This window comes from Bactrocera tryoni, chromosome 3 (genome assembly GCF_016617805.1).
Source record: "Bactrocera tryoni isolate S06 chromosome 3, CSIRO_BtryS06_freeze2, whole genome shotgun sequence".
Taxonomy (NCBI): Eukaryota; Metazoa; Arthropoda; class Insecta; order Diptera; family Tephritidae; genus Bactrocera; species Bactrocera tryoni.
In genome coordinates, this window is record NC_052501.1 from 32191747 (window position 1) to 32210170 (window position 18424).

Genomic DNA, 18424 nt, shown 5'->3' on the forward strand with positions numbered 1-18424 from the left:
AGATATTCGACCTTAAAGTTCAAAAATTCCCAAAATTCGAACATTTCAACAAGCAATTTTATAACATTAAACACACTTTACTCACATGTTTCACTTCAAATTAATCAAATTAAACTATAAACTTTTAAATAAATCCACATTTTACACTTTTAACAGTTTACTCGAAAGTACTTCAGTCACCCCGCTCGACCAGGGTTATTTTTTTAAAGCGCGGCCGAAGGCCGCCAACGCAGAAAGGAGTACTACGATGAGTATGCTAAGTGATTTTCAAATTAGTAAATTTAGTTAAAGTGTAGCAAAATAAAAGTGAAATGTGAACTTATTTCAATGTTTAGAGTGTATATTTAAATATACAGAGTGAAAAACGTGAAAAAATTTAGTGAAACATTGAGAAATACCATGTGTTATTAGTGCAAATTTTTGAACTCTTAATCGTGAATATTTTAAAAAATAAAAGTTATTTTTATCTTATTTTTAGATATTTCTTCTCTGGAGAAGCTCCCCTATCCGCACATACCCCATTTATACGGAAATTCGGTTTTTTTTACCCCTCCGCTTAAGTATTAGGAATGGTGCCTTTGTTTTATATAATATAGTGCAAAAATAGCTTCTAATATACATTTAAATTATTGCTGAATTATGATTATTTAAGAATAACAAATGAATTATAAATTGTCAAATAATCAGTGTTACCTTATCGACACTATAATTGTTTACAACGATTTTCTTATTTTATGAGTAAATGGATTTTAACTAAAGTTTGATATGGAATTAAAGTTATTTTTGCACTATTTAATATAAAATAAATGACTAGAAACGAATTAGTTGAGTGTTATTAAAGTTTCGGTTGCCGTGATTGACTGGGTTATAAACCTTTATATATGTCTAGACGTGTATTATATTTAGCATGTTTCCTAAATGTGAATTTATCGAATTCTTCACTAAGCAGGGTTTCTATTTCCGCTTCCATTTCTTTCTTTCTTTTACGAAATTTGTCGAGAGTAAGTCGACATGAGGTATGTGTCAAATATATTTGTAAAATATTTCGGTTTTTAAAATATTCAAATATTATTAATTATCATTATTTAAATTTTTCAGTTCACTAAAGTTGCAAAAAAGGCTTGCAGCCTCTGTCATGCGATGTGGCAAAAAAAAGGTTTGGCTGGACCCTAATGAAATCAACGAAATTGCTAACACTAATTCCCGTAAGTATAGAATCACATTAAATATAAAATTAAGTAAATGTATGGTATCATAATTTAGGTCAAAATATCCGGAAACTAATCAAGGATGGTTTGATTATTAAAAAGCCCGTTGTCGTGCATTCACGATACCGCGTACGTAAGAACACAGAAGCTCGCCGTAAGGGCAGACATTGCGGATTCGGTAAACGTAAGGGTACTGCAAATGCTAGAATGCCAACCAAATTTTTGTGGATGCAGCGTCAACGTGTATTGAGACGTTTACTTAAAAAATATAGAGACAACAAGAAAATAGATCGCCATTTATATCATGATTTGTATATGAAGTGCAAAGGTAATGTCTTTAAAAACAAACGTGTCTTAATGGAATACATTCACAAGAAGAAGGCTGAGAAACAACGTAGCAAAATGCTTGCAGATCAAGCAGAGGCTAGAAGGCATAAAGTACGTGAAGCAAGAAAACGCCGTGAGGAAAGAATTGCAGCCAAAAAGCAAGAACTTTCCAAGTTGCACGCTAAGGAAGATGAAGTAGCTGCACAAACTGCAACAACTGGACCAAAAAAATAATAAATATGTATGCTGAAACAGTGTATAATTAAATATTTCAATTAAATAATTTGGTCTTTTGCAATTTTTTGTAAATTGTTTTCGTGTCGAATTTCGTCATCCGTCGCAATATAAATTTCTAAAATTGGATACAAATTGAAGATTTGGAATTATACCGATGTATTAAATTATCATAAAATTTTATGTGAAAACTCTAGACTTTTGAAGAACTGTAAGGATTAGATTAGTTAATATGAACTTCTAGCCATGGGTTAATAACTAGTTTATACACAGACATTTGGCGGCAATGTTCAAACTTTAGTTGTGAAATCACAATCTTTTGTGCGTTAAATATATTTAAAGATGATTCATATTGGTAATTCTAAATCTGAAACAACAATATACTGCATACAACAGAGCAGGATGACAAGTAGAATTTCGGATGCCGTTGATCTGTTCGTACAAGCTATAACTAAAGTAAAATTTTAAATACCATAATGAAACATTAAAATAAAAAGTGCTCTCAAATAAAAAAATATAGCAATGTGAACATAACACAAAAGAGGCTCATGTTAGTTATATACTTTGTACATATGGGGTATTCCATACCAAATCGACCACTTTTGAACCCGACCCCTTTAGATTTTGCTGAAACTTATCCATCCTTTTCTACCCTTTGGAAAACATTTTTGAGAATTTTTTCAAAATTTTTTGTCCAACTTCAAAAAAAGTTATGAATTTTTCCAAAAAAAAAAGTCTTATTTTCAAATAGCCATACCTCTTGTAGGAATTGACTTTTGGGGACCTTTTTTTTAAATTTTTGTTTTTTAATGAACTTTTTGAAAAAATACACAAAAAAAATTTAACACCATCAATTATATAAAATAATCGGTTTTTTTTAAGTAAAATCGTCATTTTTTGGAAGTTCGCCATTTTTTGTTTTTTTTTTCTCCTCAAAAAAAACTTAATTAATTTGACAACTATCTCTGCTAATCCCGGAGTGGCCGATTTCTTTTTATATTTTTTCTTATTTGTTTAAAAAAAATAGTAAAATAAAAAAAATATAAAAAAATCGGCTCACTCCGGGATTAGCAGGGATAGTTGTCAAATTAATTGAAGTTTTTTTTTGAGGAAAAACAAAAATGGCGAACTTTCAAAAAATGGCGAACTTTCAAAAAATGGCGAACTTCCAAAAAATGACGATTTTACTAAAAAAAAACCTATTATTTTCTATAATTGATCGTGTTAAATTTTTTTCGTGTATTTTTTCGAAAAGTTCATTCAAAAACAAAAATTTAAAAACAAGGTCCCCAAAAGTCAATTTCTACAAATGTTATGGCTATTTGAAAAATAAGCCGTTTTTTTAAAAACTTATAACTTTTTTTGAAGTTGGACAAAAAATTTTGAAAAAATTCTCAAAAATGTTTTTCAAAGGGTAGAAAAGGATGGATAAGATTCAGCAAAATCTAAAGGGGTCGGGTTCAAAAGTGGTCGATTTGGTATGGAATACCCCATATGTATGTACTTAATATAAAAATTTAAAAATTCGAATTAGCTTTATACATTGAACAGTAGGTCCTTAACTACGTCGCACCAACATGGTCGCAGCTTCGTTCTGGAATCTGTAGTAGGTTAAACTCTTTATTCAGAATAGACCCTGACTTATGAAATATATGTCCAGCGTGCAGTGAGTCCTCTCTTGACACTAGTCACCACTTTGCATGCCCTGCTAACCCTACTAATATGATCACCTTCCCCCTTTGGTCCGACCCCGTCGAAACAGCAAGTTACCTGGGCCCACCCATGACGTCGATAACAATTTGTCCAATCCTTAGCATCATAATGGTGATTAGGTACCCGTTACAACAACAACAATCAGTATGTACACCGTTCCAACAACTGTCGAGTGTAAGTAACCTGAACCAACTTTTATTCTTATCTGACCGAGGACTGTCAACTCGGCACCATGATTCGAAATTAGTTCAGGAATTCTTTCTACCGCTACAACAACAACATCAGTATATACAATTCGCACGACAGTCGGAATAGACCTGGATTTTTATCCATCCAAAGACTGTCAACTCGACAGATTTCTACCGCAACAAAAAAAAAACAATAATTTTTTAGCTAAATTAAGTGAACGTTGAATATATTATATTTAAATTACGAAAATATTTGACACGAGCCCGCGAATTACATTAGCTCCTACTATATACTGAATATATCTGTCGGTTAAGATCTAGTTAACTTTGCCGAAATAGTCTTGGCTAAGTTAACCAAGATCACTGTAGATTTTTTTTTGCTTAAACTATGCTCTACAGTCAAAAAAAAAGGTTTCAAATGGATTTGTAGCAAGGAAATTTTTTGCAAACGACTCTAAGCGTAAATAGCAAGTCCAACTGAAACTTTAAACGAATGTTTTTCAAAACTATTTTTTCCAATTGGCAAGGCTAATAACACAGGAACATTTTTGGGATTATTGTCTGGGGGGTGAGAAATTCCAAGTCAGGGTGATGGTACTAGGTCAGTATAGTAAAACCCTCGAAAGGGTTTGGCGTTCGTATTTGTCAGTTTTTTTTTATGACCTTTTAAATTTTTTCCTTATCTTGATGTTTTTTCGCTTAGTTGTGAACGAAATTGGGTTCCAAATATAGTGTGTAAAAGCTGCTACAACCGTCTAATGGATTGGAAAAATAGAAGACGTGAAAGTATGCCATTCGGTATCCCAATGACTTGGACTAATCCTGGCGAAGGTCACAATCCATTGAATTGCTATGCATGTGCGAATAAAGGAGCCGCAAAAAGGATAAGAAAATCGTATAATTACGTTGGTGTTGCAAGTGCCGCAACACCATTGCCTCATTCGGACCACATTCCTTTGCCAAAAGCATATGAGCCATCAGTATCCAATGAGCCAATTTAAATAAATGAAAATGAGTTTGATTCAATTGTTTCCAAGTTGGAATTAACACAGCATAAATCGGAAGAGCTGGCTTCCATTTTGAAATCAAACAATTTGTTGGCACCCGGTGTGAAAGTCACAGCTTATCGAAGAATTTTAACTTATTTTTAAACAACAAAATTTCTGATTTTTTTGGTGAAAAATCAGTATTTTGAGTTCCGAGCGTTGCAACGCGTTGTAAAAACTCGACAGCGTTACCTGAGGAAACTAATCAAATCAATTTGGTTTTTTAATTTCAAATGATCCAGTCATGAGTTATGCGGTTCACCGCAAATCAATTTTTTTTTGGAAGGTCTACGAAGATTCTCTGTCACCGGCTCATTTTTTAATATTTTTCTATGAAACTTTCACAGAATAGTTTTTAAATATCATATAATTACGCTATAATTATACAAATAAATAAATATTGATAGTATCTTAAAAAAAAAAATTATTGAAAATATGCTTTTTTTCGCTCGAATTAACCCTACTGCCCCCTTAAAAAAATGTACTAATGAGAACTTAGTGGTTCTGTAACTGACAATTATAATACATATATAAATTTTGAATGAATCATCAATGAATTATCAGGCATTTTAGGGATATAACAAAATGCTAAGCAAAGTGCAAAAGAATTGGGTACTAAAGATAGTTTTGCACGATGGCATGGCGCTGACTTATCCTAGAAGATTAGGCGATCCGTATAAGGATAATGTTCTTCAATTGCGGGTGCTAAAAACATGGTTACTAATGTTACATGTTTTTGTGCATTCATTATTCCATCAACAACGTGTAAAGGTCACAAAACATGGTAATGAAACCCTGTACCTCTCACTACTTGGAAGGGGGCACGTAAAGCAACTTTGTGAATTTAGCAAATTAAGTTTGCTTTCGCCAAAACACTTAATCTGTTACCAATAATATTCATCCCAATTTGGATACCTTTAAGTCCAATAGTCGTGCAGTCTTAATTTATTGCGTTAATAGTGGTCTTTTGCATCTTCCATATAAACGCACTCTAAGCCGTCGGCGTATGGTTTTGACATTTAAAGTGGTCGCTTAAACTTATCCGTCGCAGTAAGATGTCTATTCTCTCAGTTGACTGAGTTTGACATCACTAATCTTTTTTTTTTGTAAAAGACAAACAATTGTTGAATGGCTACAACCAATTCTGGCTGCTATTTCCGGAGATCACTTTCTTCATCTTATGCCAATATGCGAATTATTTGGTTACGCATTAATTTCTTCTGATCATTTGACATTTCACGCAACTTTTCAAATAGTCAACCAAAACACCACTATAACTGAACCGTGTTTAACCCAATTTCATAAAAAATAATTAATTAGTGGCAATTAAATCGAGTACATTTTTTTTTTAAATTTACTGTTATACAGCTGAAGATAGTCTATAAAAGCGGTGAAACATTTTTATTGGCCACTTTGTATATATGTATAGCTCCGTATCTATCTCGAATAGTTTTAAATGATACAAAGAGTATAATAAAATGAAACAAAATTAAATTTTGTTTTTTCTTATTTTGCAAATTTCTTACCCAGCCGTATATCTTAATTCTAATTAAAACAATTTTTTTGCCAAACAAGAAATTTTATTTTTCTTATCCCGTGTTTTAATAATACATTAAAGATACATCTTATAGGTTAGAAGAAGAATCAATTGCTGCTTCCGACACAGTGTCTGAATTTGGCTTATTCATTTGTCGTACGCGTAACAAAACATTCATCAGATCTAAAATATCCGAGTCCTTTAAACTAATGCAACTTAATATTGTTTGTACAACTTTTAGGCGCTCAGCATCTTGTTTACAATATTTAAGAATATCTGGGAGTTGTGAAAAAATATTTGTCCGACAAGAAGTATTTATTTTTGATTTTTCACACACATATTCTATAACTGAAGGTAAATTCAGTCTATCACATACGACCGAAGCAAGATTTTCTCGTATTGCATGATCTAAGAAATCTTTCGAATGATTTTCCGAAAGTGCCTCAAGAATGGTCTCCTTTATTTTCGAATCTTCGCTCATTCCCCTCGATATCAATTTGGCTATTGTGTCATAGTACTTCAACTTAGAATCTTTGTTACAATCAAAATATTTTTGCAATACTTCTTCAAAAGAATGCTTTTCGATTACGATTTCAAGTAAGTTGTTGGTGATCGCTAACTCTGATCTACCTTTCGATGTTTTATGATGACCACTGTTCGAAGGAAATTCTGGAACAAATTTTATAATGGCCTCGTTTTCTTCCGTGGAATGATCCATACCACATACATTGTCATCATCAAACTCTTCGGTGCTAATACCAGTATTTGTCGATTGTCCTGGTGATTTGTTTGATTGTTGGATTGTAAATTTTTCAATCTCTATAATGCTATCTAATTTACTTCTTCGTTTAAGCGAATATTTATTTTCCATACACTTTTCCACATTTGGTTGTAATTTATCCATATTCAGACATCTAAAACGATTTTTCTTTGGATTATTTTTATCGCAAAAACAAATGAATTACACAAACTTACCGTTTAGGTTTGGTTTTGTTCTCATCATTATGTTTTATATATTCCTTCGTAACTGACACCGGCGGATCATGAAAACTAACCCTCTTCTTTTTAAAAGCTGGGGATTCAAATGTGTTATCTTCGAGGCTTTCCCTACGAATATTTCTCTTCAAAATACTTGTTGAAGGGCTAGCGGATGGAGAAGGAAGTCTTTTAGTGAATGTTAAAATATCTTTGTTATTGAGTGGTGTTGCTGTATTCTCGACGCCAACCATTTCCGTATCCGAAACTGTACGATCTATGCTGTCAGTTTTACCCACAAATAATCTGGGCATGGGTGTTTGTGGTGATTGTACATCGATTTTTCTATTGCGTATCATGTTTATTAATTGTGCACCTCTTCCTGTGAGGTGTGCTGGTGGTTTAGGTCGTAACTTAGGACTGGTGTTATTATTTGTTAGTTTGCGATCAGGTGGTGATAACTAAATAAGAAAATATGCATATTAACTATAACGAAATTAAATGAACGTTATACGAATTTTATCAACATACTAAGAGAGAGTTTTTTGTTAATGTTTTTTTAGGTGAAATTTCCTTAATTGTGTCCGCTCCATAACAAGGATTTGTCACTTCGGTAAAAAGTCCCTCTACGGCGTCCATACGGTGATCTTGCTCCGCATCTCCTGATTGAATTTTTGATGTATCCCCGAGTAAATTTTTTGGAGATTGTGCGCGACTCGCTTTTTAATAAAAGATGAATTAAAAATTTAGTTCATAAAAACGTCATAAAATTAGTATATACAAGTATATAGTTTTTTTCTGTGATTGCTATTTGAGATAATGAAAGAAATTAAAAAAAGGAAAACCGCTAACTTCGATATGCAGCCGATATGAACAATTTCTCCAAAGAGTTTAATTTTGCTTTGGACAATAATAAATGCCAAATTCCGGGAAGATATCTTGTCAAATAAGAAAATTTTCCCTACAAAGCCAGTTTTTATGACAGCTATATGCTATATTGGTCCGTTATCGGAGGTTCCGACAAATAAGCAGCATCTCGGGAGAAATGGGCGTCTGCAAAAGGTGTTACAAACTTCGTGGCAAACTTAATATACCCCGTTCAGGGTATAATTACAAAGAAGTGTTAAACTACGAAAGCAATCGTAAGAAAATATTTAGTTAATAAGGTTAGTATAGAAGAACTATATATAATTTGCTTTATACTTACTTGATTCATGATTTATTATATTCGACACTTTTGGATTCGCATTTTTTATTGTCAAAACTTCCACGCCGACTTCGCTGACCTGAAATAATGGAACGTATTATTTACCCATATTACTGATCAATATATTTAGGGTTTTCACAAGTCTCATAAAGTTATAAGTTATAACGATTCGAAAAAATAGCAATGAGAATTGTAAATGTGTAAACTCGTTTTCATACAAAAATCCAACAACAATTTTTTAAACAAGTGTAAAAATATATAATTTTACGATTTTGCGATACTTTACGACGGGTTGTGAGTGCCCCAATTGTTTTCGTGACAACCTGATTTATAAACTCGTACCTTAAAAATATGATAATAATAATGCAATTTTGAAGGGTATTTAAAGACAACTTTATAAATTGGCTCAAAGACAATTTTTATAAAAATTGGTCTGCGGAAAAAAAATACAGTCGACACTCACTGATTAGAATCACTTTGCAAGGTAATTCTTATTTATTAAAGTTTAATTGTATATGTATCAGATTTTTTTTTTTATTTTTTTATTTAAGTTGGTATTCTGGTATAGAAATTTAAAAAAATCGTTATTATTTTTATATTTTCAAATTTTAACTATTCAAGAATATGTGTAAAAGAGGATTTTTCAAAATTCAAATTATTTTCGGAGATATTGACATTTTTCTGACTCGGCGTCCAAACTGGTTCGGCCGGAACTAATCGAATAAGAGACATTACGCGAAACTTTAAACGCGTTTTTCTCAAAACTGACTTTCTCGGAACGATATCGACGATTTCTCAGGTTCTACTGGACCGATTTACTTGAAATTTTTATAGAGTCTCCTTTATAGGCTTGCCTATGGTTGGAACTAGCCCCATCCCCAAATTTTTATTTTTATTATTTTTAAAAAATTCGAAATAGTCAGAAAAAGTGATCCAAAAAAACTTTTTTTTCAGACAGTCGCCATTGTGTGAAAAAAATTTTTTTCCACTTTTCCGTACTTCCGGCCATTGCGACATTATTCTAGATTAATAATGTTCTTTTTTTTTTGGTTTCAGATAACTAGGAGGGTTGAAATCATGGGTATGGTCACGTGGAAATTTTTAGAGACCCCCCACTTCGTCAGCTCATAATTTTTAAAATTTTTTAGTTTTTAATTTTTTTCTGTACTCTTCTAAAAATAACAAATAAGTAATAAAAAAAATGGTTAGTAAAAATATTAATTGCCTTTTTTTTACGACACTTTAAAAATTGCCTGAAATTCATGCTTCTAGACCAGAATACCCCCCCTTAATTATTAAACTGTGTACTTTTATTCACTGTTAACAAAAAATAGAAAATAGAATCGAAAAATCCAACACAATACATAAAACATGATGAAGTTCAATTAAACGTACTTATAAGTATGCTTGTACATAGACATTAAATCAAAAGCACGTGAAATACAATAAAACATAAACATGAACTCCAATTACCCTGAAAAAAAATTATTTCTATTAAAACTCAGTAAAAATTTATAACTTACGATAATTTTCAAAGCTAAGATATAAATTACGAGTATTAAATAGAAGGCTCAATCTCTAATTTTAACACTAATTTTTACTTGACATATCAGTTACAGTCAGTTACATACATATGTATTTTTTATTTTAAATCGGAAACATCAATATCGAAGAACCAGGAGATAACTAACGTGCTTAGTAGAGAATAATTCACTATGATTGCTCCCTAATTTCCGGAAATTCTAATTTCTGACGGCTCTAATTTGTGAGCGTCGACTGTATTGGGTTAAAAGTAATGTGTATAGACCTGGGTCAGAGATTTTTTTTATATATTCCTTACAATAAGTGGACTTGAATAACGGTGTTCTTGTTGGAAAAGTTGCTATCGGAAATTTTAAACGTAATAAGAAATTTTCGAAAACCTCAACAAAAAAAAATATTATGATATAAAGTATAAGATAAAACATGCATTATAATTTGAACAAGGGAGGACCAAATTCGGTGCAAACGTATACTCTAACAAATTGTTAGAATTACCATACAGACGTGGAAAAATACAGTAGTTCACACATTATTGCTTAGGAAAAAATCAATAAAACCATGCAAAAAAAAAATAAAAAATTATGTTGTTAAAATTATCCATATATTTTTTAATCAATTTATGTAGTTTAATATTTCAATTTTGTTTTCGAAAATGTTTTGCGTTTAGCTAAAAAGTGAAAGTTAATATTCGGCACACTGTGTTTTTCACAGAATGATATTGTCAAGGCTATTTGTGATATTAAGCCTTCTTTCAAATTGGATCTGGATGGGTTGCCGCCTCTACTTATAAAAAATTGTCAATCAACATGGGTTTTGTCTCTGGGCGCTCCAAAATGTAAAATTTAGCGGTTTTAGCGATTATTGCATGTCTGCATTCTCCGCTGGATTTCAGGTAGATTGTGTTTACACATATTTCTCTAAAGCCTTTGGTAAGGTTTCACACAAAATTCCAATTAAAAAATTATCATCTTTAGGTTTTCACTCTGTTATGCAGTGGATTAAGTCATATTTGCACAATGGACGATGTGTTGTTAGTGTCGACGGAGTGTCTTCCGATTCATTCATTGCGTCTTCGGGAGTGCCACAAGGAAGCGTTTTGAGTCCACTTCTCTTTGTGCTGTTTATCAATGACATTCCCTGTTGCTTCTTTTTTCCTATATGCAGACGACTTAAAAATTTTCGCAATGATCAAAAACTCTGAAGATGTATTTAAACTTCAATGTGATAGTTTTTATGATTGGTGCCTGAAATCGAAGCTTTTTCTGAATCTAGATAAATGTTCTCAGATCTCGTATGGGATGGGACGTAGCATCTTACCTTCAAGTTACAATATTTCTAATTATGTCCTAAAATGCGTAGCTGAAATCAAAGACCTTGATACTAGATTTTCTTCCATTAATCATATCAAATATGTCACTGTGCTTGGCTTTGACCGTCGAAATGCTTCCAATTTTTCCGGCTTAATAGATCTTTCTTAAATTTGCACTCCGCCCCTTCTAGTTTATTGCTTTTCGCATCTTAAATTACTGGAAAATCTACGGTCCGTTCTCTGCCTTTCATTTGTTTTCAATGTAATTAATGGAGGTATTAACTGTCCCTATTTATTAGGGCAAATTAATTTCAATACTAGCGTGCTATGCGTGAGTTTAACTCGATTTTCAAGAAAGTTCTTCCTGATTTTTCTCACTCTAGGGTTTCCTTCATTAATACCCTTAATTGTTTTGTGTAATTGTAATTTAATTATTTTAGAATTCTAATTTAAGGGAGGAGCCTGCTTTAGAAGCTTCAAAAAAAAAGCTTTTTTTTGCTTAAATCTCTTTAAAAATATCTAAGAATATGTCCCTAAAGTTATAGATGGGAATTCGAAATATTTTCGAAGCTAGAAGATAAATAGTGACCGAGCGTCTAGCAGATATATTAGCGCTTGGGCAGAAAGCGAAAACTTTAACGCGCGATTATTCATTATTATTCATTTTTACGATTGTCCTTAATTGGCGGGCAGGATAGAAAAAAAGCTAAACGTCGTATGGAATTGTGGCAAAGTTTATTATCTTTGGCATTAAATTATCTTCTAGATAAGCTAAAAACAACTAAGAAAAGTCAAGTTTGAACATATTTTTAAACAACATAAAGTAAATTTTTTTTTTTGCTCAAAAACCACTTTTTTTGAAATTTTAAAAAATTTGTAAAATTGTGCACTTTTTTTTTGATTTTTTTAGTTTAACTAGAAGATAAATTATTAAAAAATATGAATCTCTTTGAATTTTCGAAATAATAATACCGCTCGACGTTCGGAGCGCTCGGAGTGCACACCTCAAACTTTAAACGTGTTTTTCTCAAAACACACTTTTTTAAACTGGCGGACATGATTCCTGTCGAACTACTCAACCGATTTCCTTAATTTTTATTTTAAATGTTCACAAAATCCTCCCTATCGTGGCTATCGTCCCTACTAGATTCATAATTTTTTATAATTTGTTGACAATTTTATCAAAAAATGTATGTAAAAAACATGGGGAAAAATTAAAAAAAAAAACGTAATTATTATTATTATTTATCAACATTTTTTTATCATTCTAGTAGGTACGATAACCTTTCACGTACTTTTTAAGAATAAATTGGGTTTTTGTGTTTCAGATGATTCAAACATGAGAAATCATGTCCGCCAGTGAAAAAACGCATCTCCTTCACCCAGCCATTTCTCCGACAGATGTCATCAAAAAATTAAGAAAAAAAATTGTTTTTTATACACTCCACGATATACCTCATGATATGTGGAAAAAATTCTATTGTAGAATAAAAAATTTCTATGAAAAAAAGTAAAAAAAAAAAACAGGCCAAATTACCCTACTGACCCTTTAAAGAGTTCAATTAATTTAACGCCAAAAATTAATGACAAACCCTTTTTTTAGTAATAACCTCGTGGTATACGTTTGAAAATAAAAAAATCGATTATTTTAACAAATCTTATTTTTATATATCGTCACCTAAAATGCAAAATAACGTATCATCAAAAAATTCAAAATTGAGTTTTTTACTGATTACGATTCACCACATCATATTACATACATGTGTCACAAATTTTAAGCTTCTGCAATCAGAAATATCCAAACTACATTAAAAATTCAAAAAAACGTATCATCAAGTGCTTGATTTCGTTAAACAAAATAACGTATCATCACTCATGTAAGTATGTAAATATAAGAGAATATTGTTTTTTTTTATAGCGAAGTTAGCCTTGATTTATTGTTTAGGTTTATTTTTAGTTGTTTTGTTCAATGTGCTTGGTCGAACGTAGACTATTACATATACAAGGTGCGTTCCAAAGTAAACAGGATTTTAAAAAAAACAGAACAAATGGTTATTTTCGGAAAACCCAATTTATTTTATTCAAAATAGTCTCCTTCTGCTTCAATACAGCTTTTGCACATATCAGGTGCATACGGGGAGTGGTTAATGGTTAAAATGTGATTTTTGGTAATAACTTAAGACACCTACTATGAAGTTTGCTTTATTTTTTCTTTATATTTTGTCTAAAATATACTTATAGTTTCATTTTAATTTTTAATTTGAAAATTTTGTTTCAATATCTCAAGTGGTTTTCTTTTTATACTGCTTTTTTCTTCTCCTGTAAACCTATGAAAAACTATGTTACGTTATTTTGCATTTCAGGTGACGATATGTACATATATTACTTTTAACACTTTAATTAGCATATTCTTATATCGACAGACGTTTTCTCTGATTGCAACAGTCCGGCAGACGGTAACATATTACTTACGGTGGAAGTACATATACATATGTAACTACGGCCATTAATAGGTTTAATGTACATAAATCCCAAACCACTTTAGCGAAATCAACCAAACTTTATCAGAACCAATATGGTTACCATTCCCTGTCCGAAATTGTAAAAATGGTTGTAATCGGATTATAAGCCCGCCCACTCTCCAATAACGGTTATGTTGAAAACTACTTAAAGTGCTATACCTCAATAAATTAAATTTTTAACACAAAATTATATAAAAAGAGCGTTATTAAAATTGGACAGTGGGCGAAGCACTGCCCATATTTTGGTGAAAATCTATATCTCGGGACCTTACCCAACCAACTTCAACCAAATTCAGTGTATGACATTCCCGTGATATTCTTATGTAACAGTGCGGAAACGGAAATTTTTTGTGATTCAACATTTTTCTTTAACAAAGTAAAAGAAATAGACTTTTTTCATTTATTCGAAAAGGCAGGAATGCCAAAGATCGTGGTGACCGTTAAAGTCGCCTAGTACCAAATATATATCCTGTAGGGCAACATGTAACTGGGGGGATGTATATATTAAATATTTAGAGCTCGACATCGCCTGACCGGATAGCTATACCCTGACATTCTAGGGTAGTATCCCTGCGGTCGATGTCTTCATCGATTAGACGAGACTGCACGGTGTTGTGCAATATGAAGGCTAGGCCACCACCATTATCTCGCTCGCGATCTTTACGTATTACGTGGAAACCGGCACAACTCAAATCTTTTGGATTGTTTAAAAAATCTCATTTTGGCATTAAAAAATTACTATTTTTTACCTAAAAAAACAAATTTTTTTTTACAAATTACGCCATTTTGTTAATTTTTGATATTTTTCAAATATCGTAGGTCATTGTATGGGGAATATCTTTAAGTATAGCCCCTTAAGACAACTACATGCCGAGGAAGTGCAAAAATGGAAGCAAAAGAGCTGGTTAACCGGTACTGTGATGGTTCAAAGAAAGTTGAAAACACCTTTGCTATTACAACAGAATCTAAAAAACTAATCAAAAATGGGCTTTACCTAGCTACACGGCCAGGCATAGGACCGAGAGTCCCTCATCAATAAACGCTTTAAAATCGGCGAATATTAGCGATATTCTCACACGTAGGGTCGAAAGAGACCTTCATGCGAGCCAAAAACATAAAAATTGTAAACATTACAGGTAACGAAAATGCCGATTATAGAAAAAGGTGCTTCGCAAACTTCATTAAAAAACAACGTATCTCAAATTATGCGAATAAAATTAATGCTCATTACAAAATTACGCATCACTTATATCAACAACATGGCAGCAAATCGAATGTTAAGACAAAACACCAGCAATGTGTACCTCCTATATGTATACTAAAATTAATTTATAGTTGAAATGTACACATAAATAAATTAATATGTATCTATACAAAATGGGACAAAGGCATAGGCAGCCAGTTTCCCTTTGTTTTTCTAGTATGTCTGTAAATTTATTTAACGGTCATATTAAAATAAATAAATATTACTTCATTACTACTGTTTCATGTTATAAGTTTGCAACAAAAATAATATATTCATGCTTTATAAATTAACACTTACTTGCTTCTTGTCGAGTTCGTTCATCTCAATTTGTTGAGGTGATGATGAATTAACTTTTTCAATTTCAATAACTTCTGCAATGTTCCGATCAATACTTTTATCCGTCGTGCTGTTAGCAAGATCCTCAAAAAAATCTTTGTTCTTGTTGCTTGATTCCGCCAAAAACATTGAATCAATATTTTGCTGCTTTGGATCCGAACTAGAATTAGGTACTCTAAAAAAATTGTTTTCAGTGGTTTGCTTCTGCCGTATATAGGGGTCTTCTATAACAATTTCGTTTTGGTCCTCTTTAGCTATAACTATTTTTTTAGGTGTCCAAGGTTTTATTAAGGAATCCTGCGACTGGCTCATATCGTTATATAGTGCTGGTATGTTTGTTTTTTCTGTTATACGCTCCTTTTGTCTATCTGTTAGTTTTTCCGGCTTAAGGCTCCATACCGATGGTATGATGACATAGACGTCATCTTTAAATAATTCTAAAACCTGAGTTGCGAAATTTTTACCCAGGGAAGCACGAGTAATATTTATAACAGAATGCTTCCACTCTTCATAAAACTTTGAATCTACACCGTCTTTTGAAGACTTGTTTATAGCTTCTTTAAGTGTACATTTAATTGACTCTATTAGAGAACTGCTTTCAGGTAATTTAAAACTGTGGAGAACACATCGGAAAATTTTAAGCAGTTTTTCTTTTTCCCTTTTTGTTAATTGTTTTTTAAACAATTTATGTAAGAGAGCAAATAATTGTTCGAAGTGTGTCGAATAATTGTTGCAGTCATGTTTGATCATTTCATCTGCATACGCATTAAAAAGATTGATAAAAACCTCACATTCATAACCAGAATCTAAAATTGCGTTTAGAACTTTTGCTATTTCATTCAAATGTTGTGATCTAGCAGTAGTGTTTTCTGAAAGTTGTAACAGATCATGCCAGAGCATATAGAATTGTTCATCAAAAATAGAATTGTTGCGATGTCCAGTAAATTCAATAACCATGCGTAATGGCCATAAGCTCCAGGATATTAATGAATGAACGAATTCTTGTGCTGTGCGACCAAAAGAATTATTCCTTAACAAATTTACCATTTCCGAAGATATATTACGCCATATAAAAAATTTTACTTCAAAATACTCAAAACCTTCATCATTTGGTGTATTGATGAAATATTCAGCTACAATCTCCACAGCACGCCAACAAAGTTGTTTTGGAATAAAGGCGTCTAAATTAGATATTTTAGCAGCGCACTGCTGAATAACATTAGGAAGAAGAGAATCTCTTCCAGTTGTTAAAAATTTTACTAAAAACTGTATAATTTTAATGTAATTTTCACAATCCAGAATAGAGCGTGATAAACGAAGTCCTTCGGATGCAATTACATTAGCTGCTATTGTTATGGGACGACTGCTTTTTGCAATCATTTGTATTAAGCCGAAACAATAGTACTCATATGATACACACATATCATTATTAATCATTATATGAGTTGCACTTTTGGTCAATAAAATTAGCAGTCGTTGTTCAATATCACTACGTTTTTCACTTTCGACAAGCATATTTGAGGCTTCCAAAATAGCATAAAATATTGATTTCCAATGTTTTTCCACAATATTTGAAGTTATCAATTCCGTATCTTGACACATTAATTCTAACTCGTATTCCCGCAATAACCTTTGTATAAATTCATCCCGCTGTTTGCTCACTATGGCTACCAGGCATGTCATAGCTAATTCTCGTACAGAAATGTATTGTTGGGCTATTCCTAGAGTACTTTTTGAATGTGACCCGAAGCAAAATATTAAAAATGGTTCCACAACATTCTCGTAGTTATCCTCATTTTGTGCACCCAAACAAGTTATCAAATACCACCAAATGCGTAATTTTACAGCAGCGACATATGGAGTTTTCGACTGGGATGATTTTAGAGGAATGCACACAAGTTTTAAACGTTTGGGCGATGATAATTGATTATGATTAGCAAAGATTTGAATAAGTAGATGCCAACACGTAAACGCTTCTGCTCTTACTGAATTATCTGGACTACGAAATCCAAGCTCGACAATAGATAGAAACAAATTTATAGTGCTAGCACTTTTCAAGATTTCGCGATCCAACAGACGAACAAGTATACACCAAATTCGATGCCAATATTGGTTTCGGTCTTCTCTAAGCTGGTGCACCCGAGATGCAAATTCCTTCACAATTACATTTTTCAGATTATTCCAACAACTATGATTTGGAATGTTGCCAATATCTAAAGTTAATAAACCTTGTTCCAAAGCTGATACGGCACTGCCCTGTACAACCGAGTCGTCATCAAAAGCTAGTGGAAGAATATCTTCCACCCAAAAACGTACTAATTCATCAACAGATAAAATCTTTCCAATTACCGAGGAAGGTGTGCTTTTACTCGTGTTGGCAAGCAAATCCAACATCTGAAAATTTAATATAAGTTCGCATAAATTAACAAATATTGTAATTATATACTTACATTACAATACAAGTGCGTTTGATTATTTTTTAGAATTTCTTTCGAGGAATTATACACCTCATAAAACCCTCGACCTAAATTAGAATCCATTATCAAAGGCTATGTTATTGTCAATAGACGTTTTCATACATAAGCTTATTATATGCGCGCCAAACCCTCAGCAGATACGTTAAATAATTTTAGTAAGTGATGCCAAGTCAAGTACAAATCAGGGATACCATGATTCCGTTAATTAATAATCTTTGGGATTTTACAATTTAGCTCGTAATTGAAAGTTAAAACTTTTTAATGTTTGTTGTAAACACGTTCGTAATATTATTAGGAATATTCTTAATATTGTTTTGGGTCGTGGGCACATAGACAAGAAGTATCACATCTGGCAGCACTGTTTGTCAGTTATTCTATTATTTTACTCTCTTCATATTCTTCTTGGAAAGTTACAGTTTCAACTGAATTCTTACCGTGCGATTCTGTACCGTGATACAGTCTCAAGTCTCTAAATTTGAGATTTTAAGTTAGAGACAATTTTTGAGACTTGAGACGATTTTGCTATTCTGTAAGTGACAGTCACAATATCTATTACA

The 18424-nt window shown here is 32.1% G+C and overlaps 2 protein-coding genes across 4 annotated transcripts; one reads left to right on the forward strand and one right to left on the reverse strand.

The window, feature by feature from the left end:
• Positions 1-926: 926 nt before the first annotated feature.
• Positions 927-1965, forward strand: LOC120772077 (60S ribosomal protein L19). Its single transcript, XM_040100471.1, has 3 exons — positions 927-1016; positions 1099-1205; positions 1264-1965. Exons 1-3 carry the CDS (start codon positions 1012-1014, stop codon positions 1767-1769), a joined length of 618 nt encoding a protein of 205 aa, XP_039956405.1. The 5' UTR covers positions 927-1011; the 3' UTR covers positions 1770-1965.
• Positions 1966-6274: 4309 nt separating this feature from the next.
• Positions 6275-17979, reverse strand: LOC120771004 (telomere-associated protein RIF1). Of its 3 annotated transcripts, none has more exons than XM_040098766.1 (7): positions 17841-17979; positions 15495-17784; positions 15352-15461; positions 8436-8514; positions 7760-7947; positions 7229-7689; positions 6275-7167 (listed from the first exon to the last, which is right to left on the reverse strand). In XM_040098766.1, exons 1-7 carry the CDS (start codon positions 17928-17930, stop codon positions 6342-6344), a joined length of 4044 nt encoding a protein of 1347 aa, XP_039954700.1. In that variant the 5' UTR covers positions 17931-17979; the 3' UTR covers positions 6275-6341. The 3 variants fall into 3 exon arrangements, with proteins under 3 accessions (XP_039954700.1, XP_039954699.1, XP_039954698.1); XM_040098765.1 differs by having other exon boundaries at positions 15352-15465; positions 15499-17784; positions 17841-17978; XM_040098764.1 differs by having other exon boundaries at positions 15352-17784; positions 17841-17978.
• Positions 17980-18424: the final 445 nt, after the last annotated feature.

Bases quoted from the DNA above. Each gene is read 5' to 3' on its own strand.
- LOC120772077 (XM_040100471.1), top strand. The intron at 1,206-1,263 runs GTAAGTATAGAA...ATCATAATTTAG, and splicing joins AATTGCTAACACTAATTCCC to GTCAAAATATCCGGAAACTA.
- LOC120771004 (XM_040098764.1), bottom strand. From the start codon at position 17,930: ATGGATTCTAATTTAGGTCGAGGGTTTTATGAGGTGTATAATTCCTCG. The intron at 8,515-15,351 runs GTAAGTGTTAAT...CCATTATTTCAG, and splicing joins ACGAACTCGACAAGAAGCAA to GTCAGCGAAGTCGGCGTGGA. The intron at 7,168-7,228 runs GTAAGTTTGTGT...AAATCGTTTTAG, and splicing joins AACAAAACCAAACCTAAACG to ATGTCTGAATATGGATAAAT.